Here is a 25,132-nt window from a genome sequence, read left to right as displayed (position 1 = left end):
GCTATTACAGAAAGAATTGCAACATTATTTCCACTTTTTTATCTGATGGTTATAAGAATTCTTTCATCAAAAGAGCTTCGAGCAGTTTTGGTATCGCTACCTCTTCAAATACAGAAGAAATAACTTTTATTCCTATCCCTTATGTGCAAGGCATTAGTGAACGCATAGGAAGTTTTAAAACCACTAAATATTTTTGTTGCCTTTTGCCCCATCAGAAAAATCTCCACTTTTCTCACTTTCCCAAAGGACAAGCTTCCACATTTCAATTATCCAGGTGCCTACCAGATTCCTTGCTCCTGTGGGTTATCTTATTTCGGACAAACAGGAAGATCTGCTTTTATTCGGCTAGAAGAAAACCAGTCTTATATCCAATACCTTGAACCTGAACAGTCTGCACTTGCAGAGCATGTCAGAGTTCACCGGAACAAAACAAGATTCTTTCACAAAAACTGATTCCTCATGGAATGGCTTCATAAAGAAACATGTGAAACTTCACTTCACTCCCTAACTTAAACAGATTCGATGGTCTACATCTATCCCCTTTGTGGAAGATAGGAAAGATTAGCTAATTTAAAAAGTACTAACTTTTTTTAATTGTATATATATTATTTAATTAATTAAATATTTATTTTTTAAAAGTTTTTTTAATAAGTTAGGAAATTTAATGACCTTCTTTAGTTATCTTGCATTAGCTACTTAGGTGGAGCCTTTTGGAATTGTCAGTTATTGTTCAACCTTGTACTGTGAAGATGCCTGTGATACTCGTGAAAAAATTATACTAATAAATAATTTTATGCGAGTTAGTCATTCCAGTATTATAATTTATTTAGACTGTCACATGTCAGGACACAAACCAAGAGGCATTCCAGAAGTTTGTGTTGTACAGTAATGTGTTGATCTTCAGAATACAATACATAAATGTTATGTCTGTTCACCTTCTCAGAACACATGAAATGCTGCTGTCACTGAAACTGTTTACAGGAATGTTACATTCTCCTCAATGTTGGCAAATGATCAGATAGCAAATTTTGGAGTAAACTTCCTATCTGATCTTTTGTCAGATCAATTTTCACAGGTCTCTCATATAAATGGCTGAAACATGATCAACTATTTCTTCATTTACACATGGTAAACCCAGACTCTTCCTATTTACAGATGCAACTCGTTTCCTGAAATATGTGATACCACTTGTAAATAATCTTGTCCAATTACTATCTTCCTATACATTAAATTGGCAGTTCAGTACACTGTGTGTTCTACCAGTAGTGAATACTAATTCTTGTACCTAATATACTGAAACTGAATTCCTATTTCAAATTATGTATGGTCTATTTCTCTGCTGTTTAATTGTTGCTTTGTAAAATATTTTACAATATTCATTTTGGCTCACTCCATGTTTATGCTAAGAGAGAAAGACTGGAATTTAATCCCCCATCCAAAGAAGAGTAATACTGTCTAGAGATGTATATGCTGAAAGTAAAACTCATGTTTTTAAGATATGAGAGATCTGAATTTTTATTAAGAATGAAATTACCAAGGTTATCAGCACGCTACTGAAAACTTGCTGTCATCAGCAAAATTATAAATACATCAATGAACTGACAGTGATGGAATTCAGGACATAAGATGGTAGTCTGTAAGTAGGCCTTGATGCCAAATCCAATCAAATGATCTGGAGAAATTAAAGAGTGACCACAAGTTTTATCCAAATTTTTCCATGGCTTATGTCCAACAAGCCATGGAAAAATTCTTTAACATTAAATACAGTACAACCTCTATAGAAAAGTGCTATAACAGACTAACAAAAATTCAAAGCTTATTGGTACAATGTTATACTATAAAAAATTCAGTATAACAAATTGTTCCTGTGATCCTTGCAAACTTCCTATTAGTGAAAGTTAACTGTAGTAGGCCTATAAGAGGATCACACCCCACCTGATTATGATCTTATTTTTTAGATTTTTAAGACTGGGTAGCCATTCACTTTAGCCAAAGAGGTCAGCTTATGAAATGAGTCCTACTTAATGATGTGTCATTTTGTTTAATTTTTGCTTTTTGCCTTCATTGTGGCACATACTTCTGAATGCTACCTTGTTACAGTAACTGACCATGGTATACAACTGATCCCTTGAACAACATGGAGGTTAGGCGCTGCCGACCCCCGAATTGTTAGAAAATCCGTGTACAACTTTTGACTTAACTATTGGGTTGGCAAATAAGTCCGTTCGCTTTATGCGTTAGTACAAGTTTACGCCGCTTCACCTGTCAATATTGTTGCGCTACCATGCAACGCTATTGTGCAGTTGAAAGACTACTTTTCACGTAACCTTTCAGTGAATTCTTGTTCGGCCTACTTCAGTTGCGTGTGTGTAACATTTTTAGAATATTTTTTTAGATTTTCTTTTTAGATTATTTTTTCGAAAATAATATTTTAGAAGTACATTTTTAGAAATAAAAGGAAACAACGTACATTACCAACATATTTTGCTTTTTTATTCCAAAAAAAAAAAGGCAAACGAGTTGCGGAGGCCCAAAAAAATTGCAGCATATATGGGGATGGTGCCTTAATGGAACGCATATGCCAAAAGTGGTTTGCTAAATTCCGTTCTGGAGATTTCGGCATCAGTGATGTGCCTTGCGCCAGTCGATGTTGATTCGAGTGTTATGAAGGATATTGTCGACAAAAATCCATCACAAACAGTGCGGGAGATTGCTGTAGTATTGAACATATCCCATACAAGCATTGAAAATCATTTGCATAAGGCTGGGATATGTTTCAAAACTCAATTTGGGTGCCACGTGAATTGACCGAGGCCAATATGACTGCTTGCCATCTGTCCACCAACTTCATTATGCCGACTACAGAAACTATAGATGTTTCATGCGAAATTTGACCAGAAATCTTACAGGAATACACTCGCTGCCCTTGCCGCCAGAGCAACTGGTAGTATGGCTGTGAGTGTATTCCCGTTAGTCCGCTGGTGAAATTCCCTACGAAATTTCAATAGTTACTGTAGTAGGCTTTGAAATAATGTTGGAATTAATATCCACTTAATTTATATAATATTAATACTTGTTAGTTTAATGTATAAACTTTAAAAAACTTTTCCCTTTTCTAATTGCCTGTGCGTTCATTATGCATTTTGCACAACACATCCACCAGTAGGCAGAAATAAGCAGCGGCAGGTGCATTATTGTTGCGTATGTGCACCGTTTTGTTTTTTGCTACTGTAAATGGGAATTATAAAGATAATTTAATTTAGGCATATAATAAAATGTTGATTTTTTGAAACTATAAAAAATGCATTTGATTTAAGTTGCGAATTATTTTGTTACAGTTCTACTGAACATGGCTAGCGAAAATAAAAAAAACGAAAATTATCACAGTCAAGCAGCAGAGAGTTGCTAAACTGGTGGACTGAAGAGTATGGCATGATTAATAAAGACAAAGCAATATGCGTTTTATGTTCCAGGACAGTACACGGTGAAAGATAGAATCATAGAAATGGCTAAAAATATAACTCATCACCAAAAAACACAAAATCTTCTGGTTTAATTTCTCTTTGTCTTGATGAGAGTACTGACATAACTGGATCAGCTCATTTAGCAATTTTTATTCATTATTGTGTTGGGAATAACATCAAAGAAGAATTGATAAGTTTAACATCATTAGCAACAACAAAGGAATAGATATTTGCAACGCAGTTGTAAATGCACTTGCTGAAAGAGATATAGATCCCTCCAAAATTGTATCAGTAACTACTGATAATGCTCACAATATGACTGGAGAGGAAAATGGGTTAGTCAATTTATTTACCAAACGTATTGGACGTTCAGTACTGGGTTTTCATTGTATTATACATCAGTAGGGTTTATGCGCAAAGGCTAGTTTCAAGTCACTGAAAGATATTATGAGCATTGTAACAAAATTGGTCAATTTTATATTGGCACGTGCTTTAAAATAAACAAAAATTTATAGAATTAATAAGTGAGGTAAACTCAGTGTACAATGGTTTATTTATGTACAACAACGTCCGATGGTTAAGTCGTGGGAAAGTTCTTCAAAGATTTGTTCAGTGTTTAGATGAAGTCAGACTTTTTTTACATAATGAGAAAATCATTGAAAAATCCAATCAATTAATGAACGAATGGCTTTCGAAATTAACATTTTCCACAGATTTGTGTTTACATTTAAATGAATTAAATGTTAAACTGCAAGGTGTTAACAAGACAATTGCCATGTTTGATTTAATCAAAGCATTCGAAGCTAAATTACCAATTTTTAATCGTGACATTATTTCCAATACCTTCCAAACACAAAAAAATTCTTTGCAGATCTAGAATCCCATGAAAAAACAGACTAAGTTAAATTTTCTACAGTTATTCAGTCAATAATCAACGAATTTTCTTCAAGATTTATGCAGTTCAGGCAATCTGCAGAGACATCAAAATTTATTTTGCATCCGGACAAAAATCAACAGATAAACTCAATTTGGAGATTCGAGTGGCTGAATTTGGAAGATATAGAAATACAACTAATCGATTTTCAATCTAGTTCTATGGAAACAAACGTTTCTCGATTTGAGAAATGCCTTGGAAATAATCGATTATTGGGCGCAATTAAAAAGAATGCAGAAGAGAAAATATTGAGAACTTGGAATGCCATTCCTGAAACCTTTTGTTTAAAAAAAAACCTAGCGATGGCTATATTATCAATTTTTTCCTCTACATATCCTTGTGAGTCATTATTTTTCGAAATGAATTTTATAAGACAGCTTAAGAAATAGAATGACTGATGAATCTAGTTCTGCGTGTGTATTACTAAAAGTGACAAAATATGAACCTGATGTAAAGCATTTGGCATCTAATGTACAATAGCAAAATTCTCATTAATAAATTGATATAGTGATATTGATAAAAGGTTGATATTGATTTGTATACAACAATGTGTATGTCAAATTATGAGTTCATTTTTATGAAATTCTATGTTAATATTTAAACTTGTCTCAATAAAATTGTATTAATGTTAATTAATTAGTGTTGTATTAACTATTTGTAAACTTTTGTCGCGTGGACATAAAAAAGGTTCACCACCACTGTACTATGTTATTACAATAAAGTAAGCTAGAAAAAAGAAAATATTATTAAAGAAAATCATAATGAAGTGAAAATACATTACAGTACTGTAAGTTTACATAGTCTGTTTAGAAAATGAATTGCATGTCTATCATTACCTACATCAATATTGACCTATACGATACAAACACTATAGATGTTATATACATTGCTAATACTAGACATTAAAAATGAAAAAATAATGTCAAAAAATAAATGATTCATATTTATTTAAGGGTATAACGATTCATTCTAGGCTTTATCGTAGCCTAGTCTATACACTAATGAACGAATGAATTGTTATAAAATTTATTTTATGCTAATTAAATTAGCAACAGTTAATTTTATGCAGTTATGATTTAATACTGCACTTTTAGGTTTGTTTGCATTTCTTGACTGAATAGTGCCACATACAGTCTATAAGTGTTTGTGTGAGTAAGTTGCATTAATTAAATTTTTATAATAGATGTGTATATTTATGGTAGTAAATGATAAAATAGACTAGCATGTACATATTTTATGCATTCGTTACATACTTAACTTTTTCTTAATTTTTTCGATATTTCTAAGCTATACGGTTCATCTGAGAGTTCTTTTTTTTTAATTGTCGCAAATCTCTAAAAAATTGCGAATATATTTATTTAAAAAAAAAAAAAAAACGTATAAGTGGATCCGCACAGTTCAAACCTGCGTTCAAGGGTCAACTGTATTTAGTGAAAACAGATTTTCCTAAAGCTTCTAAGAACAATTTCATTCCACATTCTCAAAGCAACAGTTGGGAAGGACCACAGAAAATGAGTGGTCAGAGTTTGCATTATGGAATACACTATGCATCACCTACACAGCCAGAGTTTATAAAATTGACTAATACAATGCAAAGATCCATGTCCAGTGGGATTTTACCTTGCTGAATATGCTAATAACTCAGCCAACCAAGCCAGCAAAACAACTTATTCAGACTAAACACATGTCCTTCCCATAGTATCCACCAGTTTTGTTTTTTTTTAACTTTAAAAAATTAAGTATGCTTGGATAAATTTTTCCCTTTGAATCCCATGCAGTGATTCAAACAATCTGTGAAAGATGCAGCAAAGGCTTTATTAATGAAATATTGAAACCACATATACATTCTATTCACCCAGCCATACAGCTGGTGGAGGTAGCTATGCTACCATACTAGAGATGATTATGAGGAAGGTGGTTCCCAGTTGCCTTCCTTGCCATAATATATTTATGACTGTAGCCATGTGTTCACAGAGGCTGGCTTGCCTGCCTCTGTGAACACATGGCTACAGTCTTCTGCATTTGAGGGATGAAAAATCCAAGTTACCAGGAGGGAAAAAACCCTCCACTTCCATATGAGACCAGTTAACTCATCTTTAGTCTAAAGACACCACATAAAGGTTGCTCATGTCATAGACGGGAATTGAACCCGGGTCTTTCTGACCAAAGAGCTTTGTCTATACTGAATGAGACATGGAGGCTCATTACACACACACACACACACACACACACACACACTACACAAAACACAAACATAGATACTTGATTGATTATTACTTACACATTTCGGATGGGATCTTCTGTGAAGCCATAATGCTACATGCTAGAGGAATATGAATATCAGGATACTATCAATTTCTACTGAAAATGAAAGAATGTATTCCTAATTGAGATAGATGCACGAGACAAAATATTTGTCTCAGATGATAAACCATAATAGTAGTATCTTGGTTTAGTTTCAAGGTCAAAGTGCCTTTACCTGGTATTTTAGCAGTCTAGCTTCGTACCCTGTTCTCTTAAGTTTTCCCTTAACAGAAGAATTATGCTCCTTCTACATGATAAGAACTATCAAGATGTTTATCTACTAATAGCCAGATTAAGAAACTACACCATATTAGGTAAGGTCCCAAACAGGAGAATATTAAATTTAATTCCTGTCGCAAGTATTTGATACTTGTACAGACACATCTACATCTTTTGTTAAAACTTAATTTTCTTTTCTAGATCAAGGACATTATTTTACAACCTCCAGATTTATTGTTCAGTTTTGATATCGTACTTGGTTGCATATATCATCATGATTAACACACATATTCCAACATCCCCTCCCCCATGTCAGGGCTTGCATAATCTAGTTATTTTAATTGGAAAAACAAGACCCACAAACAGATATGAAATATTACTATGATCTTTATCCATCTCCCTTTCATTTCATTCTCTTTTCAATATTACCCCAGAAATCATTGTTCAATATTGTCTGCCACTGAAGCTTATGCAGGATCCATTATTTTTATTCAAGAGATCAGCCTTCACCCACAGCATCAAATTTACTATAAAAAGAAAATTACAAACTTATCATTCTTGGATAACCAACTTGAATCTGCATGTTCTCTTGCCAGCTCTTTTATACCTTAAACCAACTTTCACTGGCAAATGTGTACAAAAATGCCGATTTCCAAGACACACAGAGATAAACCACTCGGCAGTATCAGAGGAACAGTTAACACTGTTCTCTTGCTATTGATTAACAAAATTATATCCTTTGATTCCATTTATTTTGGGAATTTCCAAACAGGTAACCGGGATTTAAGCAATTTTATCTTACCTTCTGTGCTGTATAAGAAACGTAAGTTTATTGTCCACCAGTGTTACTTCTCATATTTTGGATAATGTGACAGTTAAAAAAAAAAAAAAAAAAAGATAATTAGAACAGCAAAGTTATATCCATTATGGTGACTTACACATATGGATTCCTTTGGAAAGATAAATGAAACCATTTTACACATGAACACTTACTGGCATACTGAGGCCTTATCACACTAATCTGGTTTGAATCTGAATGGTTTATCCATGGCTTGACAGCATAGCAGATATGAATATCATAAGCAGCTGTAATCAGTTATAAAAATTAATTGGTTCACATATTAAACTTCATTCTACCAAGTTTCCACCTGAATACTTGTTATTTCTAGCATCCTTGAAAGGTTAACTGATCATCATTCTTGCTTGGTAAAACAGTGATGGATGGAGTGATTCTGTCCAAAACATTCAATTAAGTATTAAATATTTATAACTGCTTGCTTTTATATGCCCATCACACTCTTCTCACACAAAATTAAGAAAAACAAAATCATGTGTAACGATGCTGACTGGCTACAAAAAATGAATCTGTTTTTACGTCAGATACTTGCCTTCCACTGAGCTTCAGGAGTTCCCACAATTGTAACTTTCCTTTCTGTCTGGCGGTCTAAAGGTTCATCCTTATTTGTTTGAGCAACCTATAGAATGCAATTATCACATTACTCCTGGAGAAACCACATCATAACTCAAAAATTTAAAGTTAAAATACACATAACAAGCAATGATGGAATTGAGCTAAATAAGGTGACCTAATCAGTGACTAAAATTCATATTAATATCTGATTAATAAATATTTTTAACCTTAACTTCCAGATAACTAGGAAATGACAGTCGATAGATAAGGAATGAAATAAACTGGAGTTTCTATCCTGATGTCTAATTTCCATCTCTTAGTGAACCCCTAACAAAGTATGTCAAATGAATGGATACATAACAAATCAAACTTAAATGACAGAAAAGTAGAAAAAAATATCAAAATGAAATAAAGAATCTCCAGAAATAGAAAAATCATCAGAAATTCTAAAATGTAAAAAGGCAGCTAAAGTGATGACATGAATATCACTATATAAAATTTTCGCAAAAGTGCATAATCCACAAGGCTTAGGCACAAAAAGCTTGATTATTCTCACGCACACTGGAAAAAACAAACAAACAAAAAACCTAACATGTGATCAACCAAGGGCTGCCAAAATCACATTTTTATCTTACAAAAAATAGTAAATCATGTGAATTGAATAAGGTCTTCTAGTTTAGCTTTGTTGATCTAAAAAAAAAAAAAACATGAGAAAGTACCTTGACTTAAAAGATTCAAGATGACTTCTAAGGCCAGAACAGGCCATGCTAGGCCTAAATCCTTGATACGCATGATGATGAAGTACCTGGAGGAAATTTCAGTTATCTGTATGGTGTGAATGAAGTCACAACTTGATTCTGATATGTATCCACAAGAGGTACACGATACTATGACATGATTAAGTTCACAATGTTATGTTTGTACTGTCAAAAGCTTTAAAATAAATCAGATGTTTGTCAGATATTACATATTGAAATTCTAGCACCTGATTTCAGATTCTTGAAAGCTAACAATGGAGAGTTCCTTCATTTGTATTATGATCTTTGATGATGTAAAATCATATATAACACACCTAATTTTAGATCAAAACATCTTCCTGTGCTTAAGGGTCAAAGTTGTATAACTGAGAGGAGACCTTCACATAGTCTTTAAAAGAATGCAGAGAACTGATCAAAGCTTATGACCTAATGTCCAATCCCCACCTTCTCATGGCACATCCTGTTAGGTATCTACCTGTCTATCATACTAAATGAATGAGGATGGGCTGGCAATTTGGGATTTAACTGACCAAATTGTAATCTTATTGGCTTAAAACCACAAATAAAATGACAGTACAACATGGTAGAATTTCATACCAGCTGGGGAGTTGATTGGCTAAACAAGATCCCTCTCCCCATTGTTTTTGCCAGGGAACCAGGATGAAAAGCAAAAAGCCAGCTACTCAAACACATCCTAATGATAGTACTATCAATATAAGAAGTCTGAATAGCAAAGAAATAATAAGGCAGGCTGAGGAATTGAATAAGTACTAGATCAATGAATGAAACAAAAATGACAAATAAATACAAAATTAATGACGGTTAATCTCACGTAAAAAGATTTTTTTAATAGTATAATTTTCACCTGTGTGTCACAGGCATCTTCAGTATATGTTAAGTTCAAATAATATTTAAAATAATATTTTCCATCATTAATTTTATATTTATATGCCTACTCATGGTATTCCCTTACTAAGAGTTATTGAAAAATGACAAACTTGTGAGATCTTTCTAAGCAATAAATACAAAATGTTATATTCAGGCAATAACAATCAGAGAAAAAGGAGCAAGTAGCTATAGTATTCAACACTAAATACAAGGCTAATCTTGAATGGTAAGCAATATCAAGCAGAGTGATGTGGGCAAACATTAGAATGGGGGAACTGGATAATGAAACTTATTTGTGCCCATGGTCCCACAGACAGTTCAACTAAGATAGAAGTGGAGGAATTTTTTTTTGAGGCTTTAGGGTGACTCAATGAAAAAAGAAAAGTTGGTCCTTGTTGGGGATCTAAATAGCAGAATAGGAAATGATTGTCAGACACAAAAATATTTTGGGAAAATTTGGAGAGAAGAGCAAAGCTAATAATAATGGCATATACCTGTTGGATTTCTGCTCACGACATGGACTGGTGATTATTAACACAATGTTCCAACACAAAAATGTGCACCAAATCACATGGAGAGAAGAGGCAAGAAATAAGAAAAGTCTCATTAACTATGTTATTGTTGATAGTGATGTTTTCTCCCTTGTGCAGGACACCAGAGTGTACAGAGGATTTGAAATTGGAAGTGATCACCGTCTTGAGTAGGATAAAATTGAATTTCATATCGAAAAGGAAAAAGAACCAGAGGAAGACCTAGATATAGGTGGACTGATATATTAAAGTGCCTTAGAAAACATAAATATAACAGTAATGAATTCCTCATGTAGTACTATCATAATATCCTGTACACTTCTTGAGAATACATGTCAGGAATTTGGTGATGATGACATCTTCCTGTGGCTCCGTCAATTTTGGCACCTGATTAAAACTCAAATATAGACTATATATTATCCAATATGTCCCATTTGTAACATAACTAATATTTTGAACAATTTTTCTCATGGAATTTTGTTATAAGCCTTTTTCCAGGTCTACAAAACTCAATACAAATCCTTGTTATATTCTCATGATCTATCATAAAATAAAATCTGATCCTGACAACTCCTATTTGGCCTGTACCCAGCTTGCTCCACAAGTTTCTCTGCCACAATATCCTCAGCCATTTTTCAAGTATATTAGCATAAATCTTATCTGAAAGTAGACAGAAAATGCTTTGCAATTCTTTTTTATCCCCTCTTTTCACAGATAAGAACAAAAGCCGCTGCTCCAATGATCTGGAATCTAGCCTTCAAAATTATGTACTTAGTATTAAAATTTTATATATCCAATATCTGAACATGTGTGATTAAATTATCTACTTAGGATGCTTTTCCACAGTTTGGGTTTCTTTCCTGATGGCTTTTTCTCTCTAGTATTGGCAAGTATTCTAGATTGCATATTCCTCTTAACCCAGCATTAGTAAGGTGGTGGTGTCACATTTCTTTCTTTCTATATGTTTGGGGTTTTGACACCCTACCTTACTAATGCCAGGTTAAATATTTTCTACCACTGTTCTGTCACTGCTCGTTTCATTTAACAATCTTTCAATTGCTACAGATATCCAGAATGTATGTTTATCTTTAATTTTTATACCATCATCATCATAATCCGATTTCTTGTATATATACTCTTTCCCGAATTTCAAAGCTTTTTCAACAGCCTCCAGATCATTTTTGTTTTGGAGGCTATACTTTTAGGCGAAAGGTACCTAAACAGATGTGTACTGCATCACTAAATATTTGCACATTTGCATCAGAATTTGTGTGACTATGGGTTATTCAGGGATCACAGGCATGATAGTGGGCAGCCACAATCGACGTGAAATCCCACCATGGAGGAGAAGGTGTTGCATGCGATGGACAATAATCCAGAGCAACCACAATGCTCATGTGTGGGCCCATGAGAACCAACATGCTGTGCGATCACATGCTGCACAGCAACACTTCGTCATTAATGTATGGGCAGGTATTGTCGCCGACTGTTTAGTCAGCTCATACCTGTTACCAACCCAACTGGACTCCCAGAAGTATCGGACCTTTCTGGTGCAATACTTCTGAGAAGAAGCTCTACCAGATTTATTGAACAATGTTCCAATGACTGTGCTCCGGTATATGTGGTTCCAACAAGGAGCTCCAGTCCACTTTGGCAATTCTGTGCATCAGTATTTGGACAGGTCCTTTGGGGGCTTGTTGGATTGGGCCTGGCGGACCCGTCGCACGGCCCCCACGCTCACCTGATTTACTGATCATTGATTTCTTTCGATGGGGGACCCTTAAAGCCATGGCATACGAAATGCCTGTTGCCTCTAACATGGACCTTGTGGCAAGAATCAGCATCACCGCTGCCAATATCCAGGAAACTCCTGGTATTTTCGAAAATGTATGGCAATCAATGCATCGGTGTCAGGCATGCATCACTGCTAATGGTCTTAACTTTGAGCACCTGATGTGAAACCATATGTATCCAACTACTATTGGACTGTTCAGTTATGCCTAATAAAGTTTTTTTTTACACAAGTTACTGTGGTGTTTATTTCTGTATCTTTGTGTCCCTGTTAGTATCTTCCAGTGGCGTTTCCGGTCATGCTTTCCAACGTGAATATGGTTGGTGTTCTCTACCTCCCCTCAAAGTTCGTATGTGGAATTTTGAACCACCCTATATATGGAAATTAATAAGGTTTGAATGACTAAACACCGAGAATAATAAAGAATGGGGTTTAATAGGAACACTGCTGGTTTCATTGATAAACAACTTCAGGTGTCTAACTACAAAAAATTTGGTTTGTTTGGTATTGTAATATCAAAATAATTTAACTTATTTAGCTAATTTTGCATATCATATCCCCCCCCCCCCCCCGTTCCCTCTGAGCATATGCAGATTCAGTTGCTAAGAACTATGTTTTCTCCTTTTCTTTCCTTTGCAAAGAACTCTGGCATATGGCTCCCTAGTTTAATCACCGCTTTGAGTTTGCCAATAATGGATACTAAAGACTATGATTTGGTTTTTATTTTTAAACTTTTGCTCTTTTCATCAATATTTGTATAGTGAAGTCTTCAGTTCACCTCTAGAAGCTGCTTGACTGATTCCTTTTAAAACTTTTGCACATATTTTTCTTTTCAACGTGAAGTTCATTTTTATCTTGCTCAACACTAAATCATCACTTATTTAAAATACCCAGTATATTCTGAAATTCTGAGCCAGTATGAAGATATCAACATTTAGTGAATAAGTTCTTTCTTCTTATGTTTTATCTCCATGTGAATTTGTTTTCACATCTTCATCAATTAACACAAAAGCAATGGATAAATTGAAGAAACCTCTCATAGCACAAATATATCAAATAATTAAGATCTTATGTTGAAAGATGTTAGTGATGACTAGTCCATATACCGAATAGAAGTACAGCAGGAACATGCTTCACTTCCAATCCTGCTATTTAGTTCAACAAATACTGGCTTTTCCATTTCAGGTCATCTGCCCCGGGAGCTGAAAAATTCCTAAACATTTCACTCAGAGTTTATGGAATTATAGGCACAAATAAGTTTAACTGTTCAATTCCCCATTTTAATATTTGATTTTCCACTGATAACCCTAGTTCTCCTGGTGAAAAGCTTGGAGACCTTGGTTACTTGGGCAACATCCTAGTCAGCATAATACTGACCATTATATTTATTTGTTTTAAGCAAGAGAGAATACAATTTGTCAGCTAAGTTCAAAAGTGCAAGCCCATCCTTGATTTCAATATCCAGTGGATGGAAAACACCAACTAAAGATGAGGATGAGACATTATGTCTCACCATAGGAATGCAGGCAACAAGCCTCAGCCTGTTTGCCTGCATTCCTTGAACTGACCCTAGTTTTAACCCTTAAGTAAATCTCACACAAAAGTTTTCAAATAAAATTTTAAGTAGTAGATCTAAGAGTCAGACAGTTCTGAGAAATATTAGGGGAGCAAATAGGTAGCATCTACGACAAAATTCATGTTTGAAATGAAGATATTTAAAAAGGAACTTGATATTGTTAGGATTTGAGATGTGAGTAGAGCACATCTTAAGTGGTTAAAAACAGAATGAGACATTCAGTAGAAAATGATTTATGTCAGGATATGAACAAGATCTAGGAAGAATGAAGCAATCAGTAATACTGAGACTGAAGTTTAAGATCTGACAATAATGGAATCCTGAAAAATTTATTTTGGATGAAAATTGTTGATAGCTGGTAATAACGTAAGCTTATCACGTAGTACTCTGTTCTGCATAGATTGAAGATACACACCAAAACTTGATAACAGGAATTAATACCACTTAGAATCATTCTGCCTGACAAAATGAACTGAATGAAGATATCCACATCTATATCTTTGTGTACAGCCTAAATCCAGGAAACAGTGATGAATGTATAAAATAACTCGAATGTTTATGAATAAGATAAAAAGGAGACTCAATAATAGATTCTGTAGTATCTGAATTGTATAAAAAAAACTATTTTAATATTAAATCAGAATGATTATTCAAAATGAACAAATAATTATCAGATGCATTTATTTCTTTAAATAAACTTCAAATGATATACTTCTACCTTGATGCTGGCTCCTGAGGAGCTGATCATATCTCTAATAGTGCTTCCTCCTGTTCCAATTATTGCACCAACAGCAGAATTTGGAATATACAAATAAACACATTCTTTCTGAGGGTCTTGCTGTTGAGGGGTTACAGAACCAGGTGGATACATCATTGGCAAATATGAAGGTGGTGGGGTGTTGTACATTCCAAAAGGTGGTGTAGAAGGACCTCCTCTGCTCGGTGGGTAACCAGATGAACTTAATGTTGACATCATAGCCATGGGATGCAGTCCAGGAAACATGAGGGCTTGAGGAGCCATGGCAGCCAAGTCATTTTCATAACTTTGCCGTAACTTGGCACTTATCATTTGTTCAGCTTTACAAATATTTTCCAACTTCCCTTTAATTGTTATAATACGCTCTAAGTTGAAGCTATTCACATCATGGATACTACTAAAATAATATAAGAAAATACCAATAAATACATGGCGATTAAGAGCTTTAATGGAACATGTGCAATAGACATTAAAATAAGTTTCATGGCTTACATGTAGCAAAGATTATATAGAATTTATTCAAAAACTCCAATATTTCATCCAACATTATGTGGACATCAGGGAGATAATTATTGTTAGTTATAATATCTATCAGAAAAGAATTTATTTAACAATCTTTCATTAAAAAAGGATTATAATAACAGATTTCACTGAAATAAAACAGATTATCAGGTATTTCCAATGAAAATTTAGAAATGTTTAATTCAAGTCAATTTAAAACAATTAAATTTCACTTTGATTTGTAAGCAATATTAGTTGCTCTGGTTTGACCAACCATTTTCCAGTTACATTGCTTTGATCTCTAAGTGCTGCACAAACTGATACCTATTGTATTTACTCGAATATAACTCACCTTTTTCCCCAAAAAGTTAAAACACTGTGCAAGATACATGCAAGGTTTTCAGAAACCAAAGTTTCATGAAAAAACTTAATGGACTTTTATAATTAAATCCTCAATATATAATTTATAATTGTATATACAGTAAAACCCCTTTTTTACACTTTTCAGGGGACTGATGGAAAAAAGTGCAAACAGCAGGAAATGTAAAAAAACATTTAAATAAAGGCTAAAAGATGACTTACTGCTAGTATGTGAGTCTACGTACTAGATTACAAAATTTAATAACTGAAAATAAATGAATTTACAATGTACTTACATTTATCTATTTAAAAAAAAATCATTGTTGATTGTTTTTGCTTTTCGTTTTTTTTTTTTTTTTGACTTAGTGCCAGGTTGCTTTGCATTGAGTTCAATGCCTGACCTGTTTTTTTTTACTATCGTGTTCAAAGTGGACACGGAGAGTCCAAGATCTTATGCCAAATGCACACGTGTTCCAGCATGCCAATTTACACGTCACAGAATTGCCATCTTTTCTTCTACCGAAATATATTTTCGGTCTTTTTACTCCATAATCCACCACCGCAACTTGAAAGCAACTTTCACACGCTAAATTACATTGCAGAAACTCTGCAATATCAATTCGTATTGTGATTGAAAAAATCACGTTATCGCTCATCACTACAGTACTGCTGCATGAGTGCAAGTAACCGTGATGATGGAAACAAAACTACAGCCAAAAACAACGCCACCTGAGAACAGAAATGCGCAGATTTCCACCGAAATCTATTCGGAAATCAGTACTGCCACCGAGAAAAAAAAAACACAAATCACGGGAAATAATGTCTACATCAAGCTGTTAATGGCGGGAAAACAATACATCGTGAGAATAGGCCTTAAGACGGGACCAACAGAAAATGACGTAAATGGCAGGAAAACGTAAACTGCAGGAATGTAAAAACGGGGTTTTACTGTATATTTTAATAAATTTATAATTGCTCACAAATGAATGTATTTAAATTTTAATTATCAACATTTACATAATCGGCTGCTCAACTTTATCACACGACATTTGACTTTTTAGAAGTGTTTTGTAATGCAACTTTCTGTTTCCAATATCGCTCGTTAAGCTTAGTCACCGTAAACTCACTCCCCTCCTGCTTTATTGCCATGCTTTACTGCAAAATCAATAACTTTGAATTTAAAACCAGCATGGTAACTTGAATGTTTCTCCACATTTCAAGCAAAAATTACCAGTCATTTACAAGACTTAAGATACATTATGAACAATTCTTCACAAAGGACTAACGAGAAGTGAAAGCAGAGTGGGAAACAGAGCAATAGTAAGCTGGTAGAGAGAGAGAGAGATAGTGCAGATATGAAGACATGTATATGATTGGTGCAGTATTAACAAAAGATTGCACAACTCGATGACGAAGGCAAGGTGACGACTATTTCTGAAAGTTTTTCCTTTTTTCATGTGTGAGGTATATGCGACTTTTTAATTTTTTTCATAAAGTAAATAAAATGAGGGATGCAAGATATATGAAAGAGCAAGTTATATTCGAGTAAATACGATATAACTGATTATCTCAGGAAATCTTGCAGTGAAGTGTTTCAAGTTTAGTATTGTTACTCTTCTCTCCATGCAATTCCCATCGAAACAGACACTGCATAAAAATTATGTATTGTGTAACTGATATAAGATATATACAGTTAACTTCAGACACAGGTGAAAATATACTACCAGAAAGTGAATTGGGGGTTCCATGCAGTAATGGAAATAATGAGAGGGGACGAGTCCCTCTCAAACCTTCTATCTGGCTAAGATATGTAGATGGTGTGTTCTCTATTTGGCCTCATGGCCCAGACACATTAGACTACTTCCAAGTATCCCGTTTATGATGGAAAAGGAAAAGAACAATTGTTTACTCTTCACCTTAGACACCTTAGTTACACCCCTTCCTAATGGTATACTTTGCTTCACTGTATATAGAAAACCTACTCACACAGGTAGATAGATTCATAAACTCTCCCACCACCACACCGCTCAACAATATGGCATTATTAAAACTAACTAAGAGAGCCTGCAATCTTTGTTTCAGTGGAACCGCCCTTACAACTGAGCTCGAGCACATACATAACACTTTCCTCTCCAATGGCTACAGCGATCACAGTATTAAAAAAAAATAATCAGTTCCTCCCCCATTCCCCGGTCTTCTATTCAGAAAGAGTTTAAAAATGCCTATATCCGTGGCACATCGGAAAAAATAGCCAAGATACTAAAAAAGTACAACCTACACACAACATATAAGCCCCACTGCAAACTTGCTACCCTTATCCGTTCTACGAAAGATCAGCTCCCTCCTCTCTCTCTCTCTGCCTGGAGTTTACAAAGTACCCTGTTCCTGTAAGCTGGCGTACTTTGGACAGACAGGCAGATCAGCATCCATCCGTCTAGAGGAACACAAGTCTTACATCTTCAAACACAACTATGGCCATTCAGGCTTGGCTGACCATGTTTTGGACACCACCCACAGGATATCATGGAAGAAAACTACCATGCTCCACCACAGCAAATTCAAGAAAGAGAGACTTTTCTTAGAAGCAGCAGCAGCTCTCAAAAACCAACCAAATCACAATAAATACGGTTGCATTAAGCTTCCGAAGATTTGGGAAACACTCATCACCAGAGTTCCCACCTTACATTCCAGGCCACCTACTACTGCCCTTAGAGGGCTCTACCTAGATAGGACTTTAGTGTCACCCACGTGGTTGGGCTTAGTATTGTTTGTTATTTGTGTATATGTTACATTAATTGTTTTTGTAATCCCCGTAGATGTCCTAGTGACTAGGACGAAATATAGGAAGTATTAAATTCTATTTTAATTCTTTTTGAGTGTTGTAAAAAAAAAAAAAAAAAAAAAAAAAAAAAATCCATTAAGCCTCCAACATGATGTCCTCACAGCACTTAAGCCTCTACACGTATTCTTCTGTATTTGAAGAGGAAGACATATTGAAACTACTCAAAGTTCTTTTAATGAAGAAATTCTTATAACCATTAGATAGAACGGAAGAAGTTATATATTGTAGTTCTTTCTGTAAAAGATCGTCTGAAGAACAAAAGGAGTGGGCCCGATGAACCAGTGTTTTAATAGTTCCTGCCTTTTGACTGGAATGGTGATGAGATACCGCGTGGATATAATGGCCTGTAAAGACACAAAGTTCATTGGAGAAAGACGAGTTCTTCACAAAAGTCAGTTTCTCATGGAACGCCTTTATAAAGAAACATTTGAAACTCTACTTCATTCTCCTAACTTAAACAGATCCGACGGCTTACGTCTATCCCATTTATGGGAGATAGGAAAGATTAGCTGATTTGTAAAGTACTAACTTTTTAGTGTATTAATTTTTTTATTATTATTTATTTATTTTATTTTTATTATTATTATTTTTAGGAAAGTTATTGACCTTTTTATTTATCTTACCAGCTACTTAGGTGGTGCTTTTTGGTATTGTCAGTTATTGCTTAATTTGAGCTTAATGTACTGAAGATACCTGTGACGCGAAAATTATACTATTAAATAATCTTTCTACGCGAGTTTTTTTCCATTATTAACTTTGTATCGACTAATTTCTCTTTTATTCATATGAATTTAATCACTTAACTTCCTACCATACCAGCTCTTTGTGGATTCTGTTGTCTATTTCCATACTTAATATACCATCTTCACTAAAAATAGTGCCTAAGTAGCTGAAATGTTTTACTTGTTCCACAGGTTGTTCCCCTTTCACAACACAGTTGAAATTTTCAACAATTCTACCTACATTCATTGTCTTTGTCTTTTTAATGCTGACCTTCATACCATATCTATTACAACAGTTATTCAATTTAGTCAGGGAATCTTGCAAACTTGTAGTGGATTTATTTAGGAGTATAACATCGTCTGCATAAAGCAAAGAGCTGACATTAACATCTCCAATTCTGATATCATGTTTAATACCACTTTCCTTCATAATGTGATCCACGTAGAAAATGAATAACAGAGGAGATAATGTACATCCTTCTCTCAAACCAGATTTAACATTAAACCATCATCCTGTACTTCCTTCAATTCTAACTGCTGACTTACAACTCAAAGACTAAGTATTGCTTGATATAATGCCCCATTGACACCATATAACTGTAATGTATTGAATAGCTTACTGTTGGCCCCTTGTCATATGCCTTTTCCAGATCGACAAAACTTAAATACAGATCTTTGTTTTATTCCCATCCTTTCTCAACTATTTGTCGTAAAGTGAAGATCTGATCCTGACAGCCTCTATTTGGCCTGAAACCAGCTTGTTCTTCACCAAGCTTTTCTTCCACAATTCTTCTCAACCGTTTCTCAAGTATACTTGAATAGATCTTGCCAGGAACACTCAGTAGGGAAATATCTCTGTAATTTTCACGTTCAGTTTTATTTCCCTTTTTATATATGTGTACTATTAGTGCTCTACTACAATCATCGGGAATTCGTCCCTCTGTCCTGGCTTTCTGAACTATGTAGTGCAGCCACCGTAAGACTTTTATACCACCATACTGCAATATTTCTGGTCGAATATCATCTACTCCTGCTGCCTTTCCACATTTTAAGCGTTTGATGGTTTTTTTCTACTTCAAGTATGGATATGTATTCCTGACTGTATGCCTGTTGAGTGTTTTTTTTACCACTGTGCTATCACTGCTTGTATCATTTAGCAGTTTTTCAAAGTAATTACTCCATACTTCAAAGATATCTTTTTCTCTAGTTTTCATGTCACCTTTATCATCTCTAACTCCTTTTACAGTACTCTTTCCTTCATTTCTAAGGATCTTCAACAACCTCCAGAATATCTTACCATCTTCTTAATATTCATCATCATCATCATCAAATTCCTGCCATGTACCCTCAAGGGGTGTACAGGATATGACAGTACTACATGAACAAATTACATCATTACTAACTTCCTATCTACAATTTTCCTCCAAATCAGTCTGTTACTTGTCAAGACTCCAACATTATCAGATCTTATATTTCTATCGTCTAGGGCACTTTGCACCGTATCAATCCACCTATATCTTGGTCTTCCTCTGGGTCGTTTTCCTGCCAACCTGGCAGAGAACACTTGTTTTGCTAATCTTTCCTCTCCCATTCTATTTAAGTGACCATACCATCTGAGATTAGCTCTGCTAACGCATTCCTGGATGCTGACAATGTCAAGTTCTTTCCTAATATCCTCATTTTTAATATGATATTGCCATTGATGCCATCTGTTCACGCCTCTAATCTTTCTCAGGACTCTCATATCTGCGGTCTCTAGTCTTTGGTCAAGTGTTTTACTTCTGACCCCAGCTCTCAGATCCATAAGTTAAAATTGGTTTGAACACAGTCTTGTATACAGCTAATTTAGTGTTCCGAGTAATTTCTTTCTCATTCCATATGAATTTATTCAATTGACTTCCCACGATACCAGCTTTGCTGATTCTGTTGTCTATTTCTATATTTAGTTTACCATCTTCAGTAAAAATTGTGCCTAAGTAGCTGAAATGTTTAACTTGTTCCACAGGTTCTCCATTCACAACACAGTTGACATTTTCAATGATTCTACCTATTTTCATTGTCTTTGTCTTTTTATTGCTGACCTTCATACCATATCTATTACAACAGCTATTCAATTTAGTCAGAATCTTGCAGACTTGTAGCGGATTTATTTAGAAGTATAACATCATCCGCATAAAGCAAAGAGCTGACATTAACATCTCCAATTTTGATATCAGGTTTAATACCACATTCCTTCATAATGTGATCCATATAGATAATGAATAACAGAGGGGATAATGTACATCCTTGTCTCACACCAGATTTAACATTAAACCATCTTCCTGTACTTCCTTCAATTCTAACTGCTGACTCACAACTCAAATAAAGACTAAGTATTGCTTGAAATAATGCCCCATTGACACCATATAACTGCAGCGTATTGAATAGCTTCTCTCTTGGCACCTTGTCATATGCCTTTTCCAAATCGACAAAACTTAAATACAGATCTTTGTTATATTCCCATGCTTTCTCGACTATTTGTCGTAAAGTGAAGATCTGATCCTGACAGCCTCTATTTGGCCTGAATCCAGCTTGTTCTTCACCAGGCTTTTCTTCCACAATTCTTCTCAACCGTTTCTCAACTTCTTAATATTTATTTTCTATATTCTTGCCAAAGTCCTCCCATGACTTTTGTTTAGCTAGTTTTACACACTGTTTAGCTTTCTTACATTTGTCTCTGTATTCTCTAAGAGCACAATCTGACTTATTTGCTAGGAACTTTTGATATGCTTTCTTCTTTTCCTTCACTGCCTCTAACTTCCAGTGTCCACCATGGAGTTCTAATTTTTCCGTCCTTGCAGACAAACTCACCACATGCCTCTCTGGTTGAATCAATCAGAGTTTTCTTCAAGGCTTGCCACTGAATCTCCGAGGTTTGGTTCCTGTTCTCAAATGCTTTCATTTTTTCTTCAATAATCTTTGTGTATTTTATTCTGCAGTTCACATCCGAGACCTGCTCAACTTTTATTCACTTTAAAACTTTCTTACATGTTATTCTTTTCGATATGAAATTCAATTTTATCCTGCTCAAGACTAAATAGTAATGCCTTCCTGAACCAGGAAGAAAAAATTACTATCAGCAATAACAGTCAATGAGACTTTTCTTATTCCTTGCTTCTTCTCTCCATGTGAATTTGTGCACATTTTTATGTTGGAACATGGTGTTAGTAATAACCAGTTCATGTCCTGAGCAGAAATACAACAGGTATTTGCCATTATTATTAGCTTTGCTCTTTTCTCCAAATTTTCCCAAAATATTTTTGTATGTCTCACAATCATTTCCTACTCTGCTATTTAGATCCCCAACAAGGACCAACTTTTCCTTTTTCATTATGTCAGTTGCTTTTTCTAAAGCATGAAAAAATTCCTCCACTTCTACCTTAGTAAAACCTTCTGTGGGACCATAGGCACAAATAAGTCTCATTGTCCAATTCCCCATTCTGATATTAGCCCACATCACTCTACTTGAGACTGCCTGCCATTCAAGAAGATTAGCCTCGTATTTTGTGTTGAATACTAAGGCTACTCCTTTTCTTTGATTGTCACTGCCTGAATATAACATTTTGTATTAATTGCTCAGAAAGATCTCACCAGTTTTTGTCTTTTTTGTTTCAGTCACCCCTATTATGTCTATCTGGTACTTATCTAATTCCCCAGCTAGCTCCATTTCTTTGCCATTTAGGCTTCTTATGTAGATAGTACCGATCGTTAACTCTCGTGATTTTGAGTTGGGGTGTGCTTTCAGATTTGTTTACTTTAATTTATCAATTAATTGTAACCAAATCTGCACAGAGTGGAGGACAAGGTGTTTGTTTTAAGATACAATATTAGAAAATAACAATGAAGGCGAATGCTATATTTAAAAGTGTAAAATTTGGAAGAGGAGGACGAGGCTTATCCCCTTCAACAAAGTACTTTTTCTCATTGTAAATATGGACAAAAAAGTTAAATTTATCAAAAATTATATATTAAAAACTTGTGTATATTATATATAAAAACCTGCCTACCACATAAGTTCACAACTCAGAAAACAAAAACAGCAACTCATGACAAATGGCAACATTTAATTGGATTGGTTGACACAATAACGAAACACAGCCTCGAGGTGCTATTGTCTCAGAGCTCACCCTTCCTCGCCTTCTGAGCAGTTTAAAATTAGTAGAATGCTAAGAATTTGACCCGCTGCACCATCTGTACATCTTTTTAAAGGACTTGAAGGTGCACCAGACTATTAATGCAAAAATGATGCAATGTTTAAGCGTCGAAAAGTGTCCTCTTCATGAAGCACTAGTATATTGTGTTTACTTTTAGGAATCATGCAAAGTCTGGAAACAATTAGGAGAGCCCTTAACAGGAATAAATGCTGCAATTCGGTGGATGAGCACTGCACACCTAGAACACTCTGAATACCCCCCCCCCTCGCCATATACATAATCAAGCTTTCTTCAGTCCACCACAAATGTCTGTAAAATCTTGTCCCATCTCTTAACAGTGATCTACCTGGTTTTCAAAACAGTTCTTGGTGTCCATTCTCTTGTCAGACATTCTCATATTGAAGGAGTATTAGGAGTACATTGTTAGGAGTAACATACTAGTTGCAGATCTCTTTTTAGACAGTTTGGTAAATTGCTTTTAAATAAATTTCTAATGGTTAACAACTTTCCATCCTGCTGTTATTCTAGCTAAGATTTCATTATTAGGTTTGTAATGATTTGTCCTAGATATTTGTATGAACTCACTATTTCAATATGTCTTTGATTTACTTCAATATGTTCTCGTTCTAGAGTATTTCCACAGTGCATTATTTTTGATTTATCCATATTTATTTGTAGGTCTAAAGTATAAAGTCTAAAATAAGAGTATAAAGAAATTTTCTTTATACTGTTATTTTTTACTGCTGTTCTTACCATTTTTGTATTGAAATCTCTTATATCTTCTCTTATCTTTTTCCTGACTTTATTTAATTCAATAATTATGCGTTATAGTTCTTTAATGATGTTGGTATTTCAATGATGTTATCAGTGAATCATAGATTGCTTAAGTATCTCCATTAATATTCAGCCCTCTTTTTCTTTCAGTTCAATTTACTCATAGCATATTCAAGGACTGCAGCAAATAATTTTGGTGATAATCACCTGTTTGACTTCCTTTTCCATTTAAGTTTATTACTGATGAACCTCTCTCATATGAGTTAATATAAGCATTGTCTATTCCTATATGCTTTAAAGCTTCAAGCATTTTATATGGGACTAGTGAGGCAAAGGCTTTTTCATAATCCATGAAAGCAAAAAGTTTTTTTCCATTACTTGATTTAAGGCTTATAAATGACCTAAAGTTGAGAAGGATGTTTGAAACCTGCCTGTTCTTTTGGTTAGTGAAAATTTGATATAGTGCTTATTCTGCCATCTATAATTTTCATAAACAGTTTATGAAGGACTGGGAGAAGGGTTATAGGTCTAATTTCTTATGTCAGTTTTATCACCTTTCTTATATAGAAGGATGATTTTTTTCAGTATTCCAACTTTAAGCGTTCTTCCAATTCTTAAACACTCAGTATGCAATTCTGCTAGTTTTATATGCAAGAGAGCTAATTTTTTTAACATTTCTATTAGTATTTCCCCATCAAGTCCAGGTGCATGTTTTATACTTCATCTTTAACAATATATTATTTATAATTTTTCATATCCTTTTCTCTATTGTTGTCCTGTTTTGTTTACTCTATTACCTGCATTATCAAGAAATTTTCTTTATACTGTTATTTTTTACTGCTGTTCTTACCATTTTTCTATTGGAATCTCTTATATCCTCTCTTATCTTTTTCCTGATTGTTTTGCAAAGTTCAGTATATTCTGCGTTTCTTTTTTTTTTTTCTATTTAGTTTTTCTTTCTTTCTTTTTTTTTTTTTTTAATATGTGTATTTTTGCTCTTTTTTGAATTCCCAGATAAAATTTCAACATTATACGTTTTGTTAGGATTCTATTGAAATTTCCATCTATCAGTTCATTAGGAGAATGTGATAAACCAATTTGAATTAT

At 34.4% G+C, this 25,132-nt stretch overlaps 1 protein-coding gene across 9 annotated transcripts in view; it reads right to left on the bottom strand.

The window, feature by feature from the left end:
- Nucleotides 1-25,132, bottom strand: part of Imp (IGF-II mRNA-binding protein) — a 414,462-nt gene that overhangs the window by 46,818 nt on the left and 342,512 nt on the right. For 7 of the 9 annotated variants that reach the window (XM_090397775.1, XM_090397794.1, XM_090397742.1 and 4 more), the window contains 2 exons: nt 14,592-15,030; nt 8,310-8,396 (listed from right to left, as the gene is read on the bottom strand). In XM_090397775.1, the coding sequence (XP_090253901.1) occupies nt 8,310-8,396; nt 14,592-15,030 (526 nt within the window). The remainder of the gene's footprint in view (nt 1-8,309; nt 8,397-14,591; nt 15,031-25,132) is intronic. The other 2 variants (XM_090397752.1, XM_090397801.1) reach the window with 1 other exon arrangement.

This window comes from Typopeltis vanoorti, chromosome 1 (assembly GCF_054136105.1).
Source record: "Typopeltis vanoorti isolate ZY-2024b chromosome 1, IOZ_Tvanoo_1.0, whole genome shotgun sequence".
In the NCBI taxonomy this organism is placed as follows: domain Eukaryota; kingdom Metazoa; phylum Arthropoda; class Arachnida; order Uropygi; family Thelyphonidae; genus Typopeltis; species Typopeltis vanoorti.
Note: the sequence above shows the minus strand (reverse complement) of the source record. Positions and strands in the feature narration are given on the sequence as shown.